Genomic DNA, 10928 nt, shown 5'->3' on the forward strand with positions numbered 1-10928 from the left:
AGCAAAACTAAACTTAAATTGAGAAAATTCAATTTCATTATATGTTCTACTTCAAAGATTTTCGGACAGACGTAGAAAGTATGGAAGGGATGGAATTTGATTTTGGCCTATAAAGCTCCTCCAAAGCAATTACTCGATAAACGAAATGAATAAGTTTGAGTAAGAACAATTATCAAAATAATAATAATAGAATGACTACATAAAAAATATCATATAAAATTATAACTTGTACCTTAAAATGATTAACTTTAATGAAAAACGAAAACTACATTCTTATTCTATGAAGTAGTCAAAGAAGAATAACAAACCAAAAAATTAAATAAAATGCTTTGACTCTCAAACTTAGAGTCATAAATCATAAAAGAAACACTATATATAATCTTTAGTAGCACGAAATTAATTATAAAAGTTAATTATTGATATTGATATCAATTTGCCACTAATTAATACACATGTGCATTATAGAGCATTTTAACAAAATTATTTATGTTAGGATCATATTTATGATAATTAGAATTATAAATTTATGTTTAATTTTTTTATTGTTGATATCAATATCAATTTGCCATTGATTATGTTTGATTAAAAATTATATCATAATGATTGACAATTAGAATGATTAATAATTAATATAATTAGAATGATTGAAAATATTAATAATTGACAATTAGTCTAGGAAGATATTTTTTAAAAATAAATTAAAAAGAGAGAGATATGCATACTAACACCAGAATGCGCCACCTCAATATTCTTGGGGCCAGAATATTATCCATTGTAGAATAATATAATGATAATGATATCAGTTTTGGTAGGTATTTAAACTAATAAAAAAATATAAAACTATTTATAGGTATAAATACAACTATTTCAACTTAAGAATAGACAAAATATATTGATAAGTTTCAATAAATAACAATGTTGATTTTATTACTTTGATTTCAATAATGAATATGATACAAGAATATAAATCAGTTCTGGATAGATTTTAACAAAAACAATTCTCCATAATAGTTTCTTTTGCTATGATAATAAAAAAGATAATTCAAAGATAAATTTATCTCATATTCAATTGTACTTGTTCAAATCAATTTTAAATTTTAATATAAGAGTAAGAATTTAAATATTTTACTCATGAATAATAAAAAAAATATCTACAAATTAACCACTAATATTGTTTAAAAAAATAAAAAGATAAGATTTTAATGTAAATATTTTAATTTATTCACAAATTATATATATTTACTATAATAAATAATTATTATATTTTGAAAACAAATAATATTAATACTCATTGATTTTATTATTGTTAATATTAAAAATAGTCAAATTTTAAATTTAATTAATTTTGTATAAAAAATACCATGAATATCTTAGTTTAAAAATTAAAAAAAATATTTTATATAATTTTATATTTTAATTATTCCGTGATCATATATACTAGTTTGACTATAAAATTCAAGTTTGTATTTATTACTTGATGGAGTCTTCGGCAACAACCACCCCGTTGCGGAGTTGCCAATTTTTGAAAAGGAAAATAGGCATGTCACATATCACGTATAGATATTGTTTCAAAATATTTTTTCTTAATTTTTCTTTCTTTAATTTATTTTTTTAAATAGAATTTTGGATCCATAAAAAAAAGTGTTAACTACCTAAAAATCTCTTCTGACAATCAAACTAGTCAAAGTAATAGTCACCAAAAAACTAGTCAAAGTAATAAATTATTAAGTCAGTTATTTAACTATTGAATCACTAATAAAATTCTACAGAATAATTTTTTCTGTTTTTTTTTCTTTTTCTTTTTCTCTGTTTTCTCCTTTTCCTCCTCCTTTTAAATTTGCGCACGTAAATTTTTCTTTTTCATTTTCTTCTTCTTCTTCTCTTTTGTTATTGTCATCACTCATCACTAACAATACCAACATTTTATTATCATCTTTATTAGTTCTGATTTTCTCTAGTACCATCATTAAATAATTTTGTTTCATTTTTTAGTTTATTTCGGTTCATTTGTATATTAATTGATGTTCACTTGATGCTGTTGATAAATATTGACCAAATTTTTTATTTCTTAAGTAATTTCGCTTCATTTCTTAGTTTAATTGAAGTTTATTTGGATCCATAAATAAATTCTACTGTGTTTTGTTGATGATTAAATTAATTTCGGTTCATTTGTGTGTTAATTAAGATCCACTTAATGCTACGGATAATTAGACACACAAATGAACCAAAATTAGTTAAGGAATAAAAAATCTGGTCAATACTTAACAACAGCATCAAATTAACCTCAATTAACACACAAATAATCGAAATTAGTTCAATTTTGAACAAGTAGTCAAAAAGACTCATTCATCAACAAAAACACATTCAATCCATTTCTAGATCCAAATGAACATCAATTAAACTAAAAAATGAACCAAAATTAATTTAAGGAATAAAAAATTTGGTCAATACTTATTAGGAACATCAAATGAACCTCAATTAACACACAAATGAACTGAAATTAGTTCAATTTTGAATAAATAATAAAAAAGACTCATCATCAATAAAAACACGTCGAATTCATTTCTGAATCCATATGAACCTCAATTAAACAAAGGAGAAAAAGAAAAAACACAACACAACAATAATAAAAGAACGATTTACAAAAAACACATGAAGAAGAAAAAGGAAGAACGCGAAGACGAAGAAAAAGGAATGCGAAGATGAAGAATGAATAATACGAAAAAGAAGAAAGAATGTGAAGACAAAAAAAGTTTGCGCTAGTGAAGCATATGTGTACATGCTGGTGTAATAAAAGGTTTTTGTTGAGTTTATGCCAACTTGGTTGGACTTCATTGCCAAAAGGAGTTGGATGTTTAGCTGAACTGTAAATTTAATTAAATAATTATATGAAATAAAATTTAATTTAGCCGGCAAAGAAATCACACAATCCGTAATGATTAGTGTCTAACCCACGGTGCGGAGGGAAGTTAAAGGAAAAAACCTGAGCTTATAACATATTTATCATCGTTATTGTGTATCGACATTTGCAGGACGTGATCTTTTCTGTGGTGGTGATTTATTTACAACGGAGTAATCGGTCCTAAATGCTGCTACATTCGTTGAGATGCCCTTGGTAATTCCAATAGAATGCAGTTTTTCCTTTTTAAAGGTATTGGGAGAGGAAGATGATGCACAAGCAACACCAGAAACGGACCGCAGTGACAATTTATTATTATCCTCAGAAAAAATAGCGGGCTTTCGTGTGAAGCGAAGCTTTAACTTGGGTAATTCCTTATTAGTTTCCTTTTGCCGCGGTGCGGAACTGCTTGTAGATTCAATAGGTACCAGCTGTCCATTAACTTGATTTGTGAACACAAAGGTCACCTGAAAAAATGTATTATAGAATTCAAATTGACTGTGTTTAATTTAATCTTTTATATTGTATATTCTATACTGAATCCTAGAAGCAGTAAGCTATGGGGCACAAAAAGACTTGCAAACCATGCATTAAATACATTGAGTTTAACAACTTTCCCAGGAACTAGAGGAGAGCAAAAATGTCAGAAAGCTACAGCACACCTCATCACCAGCTGAAGCCTGAAGGATGGCATCCGGTACAGAAGCCGAGGAAAAGTGATGGCCCCAACTGCCTAAATCTTCTTCCAATGGTGTCCCCACCTGATCGGAAACGCATTGGAATCAAAATTAGAATGATATGCTCTTTATCTCCCCTTGACCCTTCTATCAAGAGGCAAGATGGAGTGTGGAAGGTGAAACAGGAGTGATAAGTAGAACAAAAAAATTTACGCCCTAAATAGGAGAACCTGTACAAATTGGCTCATTTATCCAACAAATATACCTGCTTTTCTGACCTTTTTAACTTCTCTAAGCAGCCAGCAATTTCTGCAAATCCACCTATGTCAGTGGTTTCTTCATCAGATTCACAATCAGGGGCTGCATATTTCTTTTCAGTAGTTTGAGGTGCATCATCTGTTTGACATCGAGTGCAACACATCTTTTCATGAATCTCCGACCTAAATACGTAATAGAGCAGACATTAGACTGATAATTATTTATATAAGATCACTTAAAGATGCCACTTGAGTTTACACTCTCACAACAAACTACTACTCTCGCTGAACACACACATGCATGTCAGCATTGTAAGTATTAATTGTATTGCACTGGAATTTGAGCTTTGCAAAACATAAGGTAGTTTGCCTTCCTGAGGTCACAGATTCAAATCATGAAAACATCTCCAATCACAGGAGTAAGATTGTGTACAACTACACTCCACAGATGAGAGCTCATACAAAAGCCACCCATCAGTTGTACTAAACTTAATTTAACCGCAATATTAAAGATATAAGAGTATGGTGCATGGACCAGTTTTTTTATCACAGCAAAACGATTACTCATATACCCATGGATTGAATATATGTTTCTAAGTCACCAGTAAATCTCATCCATATTGCTTTCCTCTGTATTCTATTGCTTAGTTTCTAGCGGTGGTGATCAGGTTTCATCCGCTAGTCATTTGGTGTTTCCTTCCCACATATGTATCTTGGGTTGTTCATCAAATTCAATAATTTCAGAAGCATTGGGATTTAGACATGGAAAGATCATAATTAGAATTAGAATATTTCAATCTAGTCATCAGTCAAAATCATCAGAAGACCACCAGTTTCAGCACAAAATTCAGGGTACTAATTCATTGGAAATCAATTAGAAAAGATTCTCTCCTTTCCAAGTTTCTACTCAAATCCAGATAACATATGCAAATCTGAGCCAATACCCTAAAAATACAAAGATAAAAGAGTTGGAATACATTACTTGGCATTCTCATGAAAGGTGAACAAATTGCGAAGATCCTCTGTTGAAAGGAAGTTACCCTAAAAATCAGTGTGTGGATAGAATTGTGAGACCCAACTAATAGCATCAACCAAAGCACATGACCATGGTAGAAGCAGAAATTTTTACCTGTGCCGCAAGGCTATCAGTTTGCTCCTTCTGAATGACCTTTTGCAACCCTTCTTTTGACATCTGACGCTGGTAGACCTAAACATGAGTTTTAACCGTTCAATGTGGGGGAGGGGGGGGGGGGGGGAGAAATGTAAACAGAAATTTCTCAGTGTGTGCATTGATAATAAATGAATATAAATGATAGTTTTTTGTTTAATAAATCTTTACAACAATCTAACCTTTTCTTCTATTGTTCCAGTACTCAAAAATCTATAAATATATACTCTTTTCTTCTGTCCATCCCTCCAGACTCTTGCTGCAGCCTGATTATAAGTAAGGAAAAGTTGGAAACAAAAGCATGTAAGATATAGACAAAAATGAAAGAATGCATGTTAAAATTCTAATCAGAGAATACTGCTAAACCCAGGGAATTACTTGTTTATCATTTGCTGGGTTCCAGTCAGGATCAAACAACACAAGTCGATTTCCACCAATCAAATTGAGTCCACAACCACCAGCCTTGCTGCTTAACAGAAAAACAAATTCGTCCTGCAATATGTCAACCAAGGAATGTGATAAAGTGAAAGATGAAGCGAGGATAATAAACTAAGCACCAGAACTTTGAATTGAACCATAAACTGAAAGTTATTTACCTTAGATGGGTCATTAAAGAAGTTGACCAACTTCTGCCTTTTTTTTATTGATGTAGCACCATCAAGCCTCAGGTAAGGGTACCCTTGTTCCCGACACAACTGCGCAAAAAGATCGAGAGTCTGTTTCGTGATAGAAAAATAAGTTTAGCAAACGAGAACCAGAAGGGTAACAAGACAAACATGAGAGATTCAATTAAACATCAAGGTTGAGTGGCACAAATATTCCATCTCTAACTGCAAGAGTGAGCATGAACCTGTACATACGTGTAAGATAAATAGGATTCTCATTTCTCTCCATTAGTCTTTGATGTTCTAGGTTCTGTATTGCCTAGCCTGTCTATTCAATCCTAATTAAACCATGAAACAGTCAGAGAACGTTGCTCGCTGTATTTCCTTTTCTTGGGTTAGTATCTTTATTTCTCGGATAACATTCTACCAGAGCTTGGCAAGATAAAATATGAGTGTTATGGTTGGTTCTGGGCAGAAGTTGACAAAACTCATTCCCATCTATGAGTTCATTGTCAGTGTTCCTTAAATGTGTCTAATGCCAGCTTTGACAGCTTATACTATGTATCTTGCTCCACATCAGGTTTTCTTAGGGATTAAAGGAGATGATGGCATTGCAATAAGGAACAAATATATAGTGAATGATTGAAAGTTTTTCTACAGTGAACCTCATGTGTCAATAAGTTTTCGGTGTACAACATGTAATAAGTCAGAAAGACATGGTAATCTACATGAGACGATCAAAACTAATGTTATCACATCTTACATATGCATGGACCAATTATTAACACACTCAACATTATTAAGATATCCAACATTATTCATACAATTTATAGAATTTTCATAGCAAAATTCCCTTAGATGTTTCATCAATATCTCAAGGGTAGGTTGCTTTTGGTTTTGTGAAAATTTACACACCCATAACTCTACACATATCTCTTAATTTAAAAATTCTTCATTTTCAATGCAATCCAACTTGTTGACCAGACCCAACTAGTCTGTTATGGGTTAGATTGGGATGACCCAACCCAAGTATGGGATTAGATTGGAATGGAACCTGAAACCCATGTATTGTTGGGTTGAACCAACCCTGACACCTTTAATTGTCAAGCAGTAAATCAGTAACCAATAAATAATATACAACAATGATACTTCCCTTATGTTCTTTATATATGATATTAGAGATTTTATTTGAATGGCATCATTACTGACCACAAAAACTACAAATTTCCTTTAGTAAATTAAACAAATCATTTCACGCAAAAGTACTATAGTTTGAAGTTTGAACAAAATCACATAACTAAAACCAGTTATCTAAATCTAGTACCCAACACGAGTACCCCAACTTTCTATATTCTTTTTTAGTAATATACCTGAGTGTAGTTTGAGACCAAGACAATGCGATCAGTTGTTCTCTGACGTAAATGAGCAAGTAACCTTGCTAAGACATGCATTTTCCCAGATAGCTCGACCCAAGCTCCATGCTCTCCTGTCCGTGAGCCAGACCTATGAAGAACACCCCCCCAAACAAAATATGGTGATTAAATTTAAACACTAAACATATAAATGAAACATAGGCTAAAAATCTCTACCTTCCAGATAGCATTTGTGGAGGAAAGAATCGAAGGCAGTCTTCAAAACCTGAATTTCCGGGACTCCCACTTTTTATGGTATCGTAGATCAACTACAAACACTATCTTCAGTTAGGAAGAAAATATGACTGAATTACTGAAACTTAATAATCATGAATGGTTAAGACAGGATTGTGTAAAAAAATCCAATTGAAGGTCAAGGCTAACACGAGGAAATCGATGTGATCCCCCCCCCCCCCCCCTCTTTTTTCTTTCTTTGTTTTTTTTCAAAGAAGAAAAAATTCCCTGCAGGAGAAAATCCCAAACATACCTTTGGATGATTGCACAGCTTTTTGAGAGCTGTTATGTAGGCCAAGATCTTGGATTGCTTCTGTTCTTCATTAATTGCACGTCTAACCTGTGAATTGGCACACGGATTTAACAATCTGGTCTGATGATATAGGTTTTGGCAAAATACAACAGATAAAGACCTATTAAAGATATAGATTTTCTGAAGCAAAACTGAACTTTACATTTTTGGATTGTATAAAATGTTTGTAAAGGTCGGACTGTAAGGGAGTCAACTTGCAGCAAACAACTTCAACTATCTGCATCAGAAAAGAGACAGCACATGGATAATTGGATATTGATCAAGTGTCACTTCTAAACACAATGACATGTGAACAGTTGTCTTTATTTCTTTTAAGGGCCTTGAATTTTATGTTCAAATATTATAATACTCAACAAGACACATGTTTCCTTTTACTCTTTAATTAAGAACATTGAGAGAGGAAAACTACAGTTGAGAGAGGAAAACTACAGTGCTAGTTATTTATAAATGTAACATTTCAAAAGTAATATTACTGAAAATTCAGAGAAAGAAATAATCCATTCATATGATTGATTCTTTTGAGCACTTATATGTAAGTGAGAAGTGAAATAGATCAGCCAGTTTGCCATGCAGATAAAGAAAACTATAATACCTTTGGTGGCAAGTGATTAGATAATAATGCATTAGTCCTTCTTAATATGAACTGCAACGACATACCAGCCAGTTAATAATAAGGAGATAAAGAGTATATTTTTAATCAGAGCACGAAAGAAAACAGGGGCACTATAATATGTATCAGTTCTAACTTGGTAATAATAACTTATTCCAGCTATCAAGCTGAATTACATCTGCAGTGACCACAGATGGATAATACAGAACTCTTTAAAATCGGGGTGATAACCAGCTCACATCCATAGGCGAAGAAATAATTAATACCCGATTTACTTTGGCACTTAATTCTGCAGAGCGTTCAGCACCTAGCTTCTTCTCTTCTATAGTGGCATTAGGTTCTCTTCCACTGATGATTGGAGCCTTTAAAATGCAAGTAGGACACGTTTAAAATCAGAAACGCAAGAGAAGGGTATAAAACTCGTTTTCAGCATCATACTCTAAAATGAGCTTTCATAGATTGGTTTGTTCTATTAGTTTGGGTACACTATAGCCTAATATTTAACAAGTGAATAGCTCTGCTTTCCAAATTAGCAGAACATTCTGACTAAAGAAGAGCTTGAGCTTTTGACTTGTATCCAAAACATAAAATATAAAGTGATCAATGCACCTCATAGTAACGTCGAAAATTGGCAATATCACCCAGTATTCCAGGATTAGTAAAATTAACCATTGCAAAGAATTCCTCCAAGTCATTCTGCAAAATATGTCCATAAAAGTATAAACGTAAATGGTTATTTAGGATTGTAGCCCGAAACACAAAGAGCTATACATGCATAGAATCTCACCTGCAAAGGAGTTCCTGACAATAGAATTCTACGTTTACATGGAAGAGCTGCCAATGCCTGATTCAGGAAGTACAGGCGAGAAACTCAGAATCACAGCCATCAAGGTGCCTTGAACAAAAGTCAGAAACATGCCTTTAAACCGGAGAAATTTTGTACACTACCCTGTTTGTTATCGTCTGATCATTCTTTAGTCTGTGAGCCTCATCACAGATAAGGAGGTCACAAGAGCCACTAGAGCTAAACTTTGACGAATGCATTCGGAATGTCTCATACGAAACAATGAGCACCTGTAAAATTTGGTAATGAGTACATATGTAGTTTAAGCTATACGGCACGCACAGCTAAAAAAGGGGGGGGGGGATTTTGCCTGTATAGTGCTGTGGGGCCTTGTAAACTTGTCAATCCCAGAGAGAACATCTTCTCTAGTGCTTTCACAGAGAGCAAGAAGATGAACTCTTTCTCCAATCCACTTCTTGATCTCAGCTTCCCAATTGCTGACAAGGCTGGTAGGAGTTACAATGATAGCCTTTCTAACCAGTGGATTCCCATCAAATCCTTGGCAAATTAGAGTATATAGTAATGTAATTGACTGCAATGTCTTCCCCAAACTGTTTTAAGCAAAAAACGTAGCATCACAGTCTGCCTTATAATGTGAAATTTTGAAAAGGAGTATGAAAAAGAAGAGCTTACCCCATATCATCAGCCAAAATGCATCCATCTATATTGTCTGCGCTACACAGGCCAGAGACACAATCAAACATGAACTGAACTCCTTCTCTGTATCAGAAAGCAGGATGAACAGTACACAAGATAATGTGAATCCATGGGTCCAGTACTCAAACATAAAAATGCAATATGAGTATAGTAAGAACCTCTGATGTGGACGAAGGAAACGAACAAGCAACGGGTCAACTGCAATGGTGGTCAAATTGGAAGTTTGATTCTCGTCGAGGGGGCGCCAGAGTATGAGAGGATCAATGCCAGGGGGCAAAGGAAGTTCGATTTTGTGGTGAGGCTGGTCGTCGTCAAGGTGAAAGGAGCTTGCATTTTCATTTGCGTTCAAGTCCAAGAGAGGGGGTCGGGGTGAACAAGTAGAAGAACCCCAAGGGACAAACCTCTTGCGGGCGGAAAGGCGACGGGTAAGCGCATTATCATTATCGTAAGTGTGATTGGACGACGGAGGTTTAAAGGGCTTTCTACAAGCACCTCCTCCTCCCACTGATAGAACTCGAGGTAGCAGTGACTGCCTCTTAACTATGAGGTTGCCCCTATAAGTACCAATTTCCGAAATTCGAATTGATTTTGAAAAATTATGACTCAGATTCGTATCCTAAACACAATTATACGAAGCAAACAACTCTTGCCTATAAATCGAAAGATGACTTACCTGAGGAGAGCATCCACATTCTGCGATTTGCGTTGGTCGTCCGCCGGAGAGGAACATTCTTCGTATTCCTCATCGGAAGAAGAAGATGACACCACTTCATCTTCATCTTTCTCTTCCATTCTCACTCTCTCCGCCCCACCTCGCCAATTCAAGTTTCAACTTCTTACTTTGCCGCCGTATATAGCTTTCTTTCTATCTTTTTTTTTTTCTGCCCCGAATTTGTAATACACTGACAATAATAACCCTAATATTTTTTAACAACAATTATATCGTCAAAAATTTTAAAAACGCTACAAATTTGTTCAACTGTGAAGGGAATCCTTCTCTGTTAAACGGAGTTTGGTGATGTGGCAGATAAAATTTTAACATAGCATTCGTTAAGGGTTTCAATCTCTTTTAACCTTTATATGAAATTGAGAGAGAACGTTTTCTACAATTTTACCAAAAAGCAAAATCCTAACCATTGTCATGCATGATAGAAGCAGAGGCATATCCAATAATAATCAACAGACACAGTCAATAGAAAGTAGTAGCTCTGAAGGGCTCGAAGAACATGTGAATAAGTCATATGATGGGACA

The 10928-nt window shown here is 33.7% G+C and overlaps 1 protein-coding gene across 4 annotated transcripts; it reads right to left on the bottom strand.

The window, feature by feature from the left end:
• Positions 1-2820: 2820 nt before the first annotated feature.
• On the bottom strand, positions 2821-10549 carry LOC130983273 (protein CHROMATIN REMODELING 25). 4 transcript variants are annotated; one of them, XM_057907490.1, is made up of 21 exons: positions 10350-10549; positions 9835-10230; positions 9653-9739; positions 9330-9570; positions 9124-9249; positions 8963-9019; positions 8785-8871; positions 8442-8537; positions 8158-8208; positions 7708-7782; positions 7506-7592; positions 7196-7287; positions 6977-7109; positions 5598-5696; positions 5380-5493; positions 5184-5267; positions 4963-5040; positions 4816-4874; positions 3842-4016; positions 3562-3660; positions 2821-3366 (listed from the first exon to the last, which is right to left on the bottom strand). In XM_057907490.1, the coding sequence occupies exons 1-21, from the start codon at positions 10466-10468 to the stop codon at positions 3010-3012; spliced, it is 2712 nt and encodes a 903-aa protein (XP_057763473.1). In that variant the 5' UTR covers positions 10469-10549; the 3' UTR covers positions 2821-3009. The 4 variants fall into 4 exon arrangements, 3 of the variants coding, with proteins under 3 accessions (XP_057763473.1, XP_057763472.1, XP_057763471.1); XM_057907489.1 differs by having other exon boundaries at positions 4963-5031; positions 5598-5717; XM_057907488.1 differs by having other exon boundaries at positions 2822-3366; positions 5598-5717.
• Positions 10550-10928: the final 379 nt, after the last annotated feature.

The sequence above is a fragment of the Arachis stenosperma genome, chromosome 5 (genome assembly GCF_014773155.1).
Source record: "Arachis stenosperma cultivar V10309 chromosome 5, arast.V10309.gnm1.PFL2, whole genome shotgun sequence".
NCBI classification, from domain to species: domain Eukaryota; kingdom Viridiplantae; phylum Streptophyta; class Magnoliopsida; order Fabales; family Fabaceae; genus Arachis; species Arachis stenosperma.

Excerpts from the sequence above, each read along its gene's own strand:
- LOC130983273 (XM_057907488.1), bottom strand. The coding sequence starts at position 10,468 with ATGGAAGAGAAAGATGAAGATGAAGTGGTGTCATCTTCTTCTTCCGAT. Across the intron at positions 8,538-8,784 it reads ATTTTCGACGTTACTATGAG|GCTCCAATCATCAGTGGAAG; the intron begins GTGCATTGATCA and ends TGCATTTTAAAG. Across the intron at positions 4,875-4,962 it reads CTGATAGCCTTGCGGCACAG|GGTAACTTCCTTTCAACAGA; the intron begins GTAAAAATTTCT and ends ACTGATTTTTAG.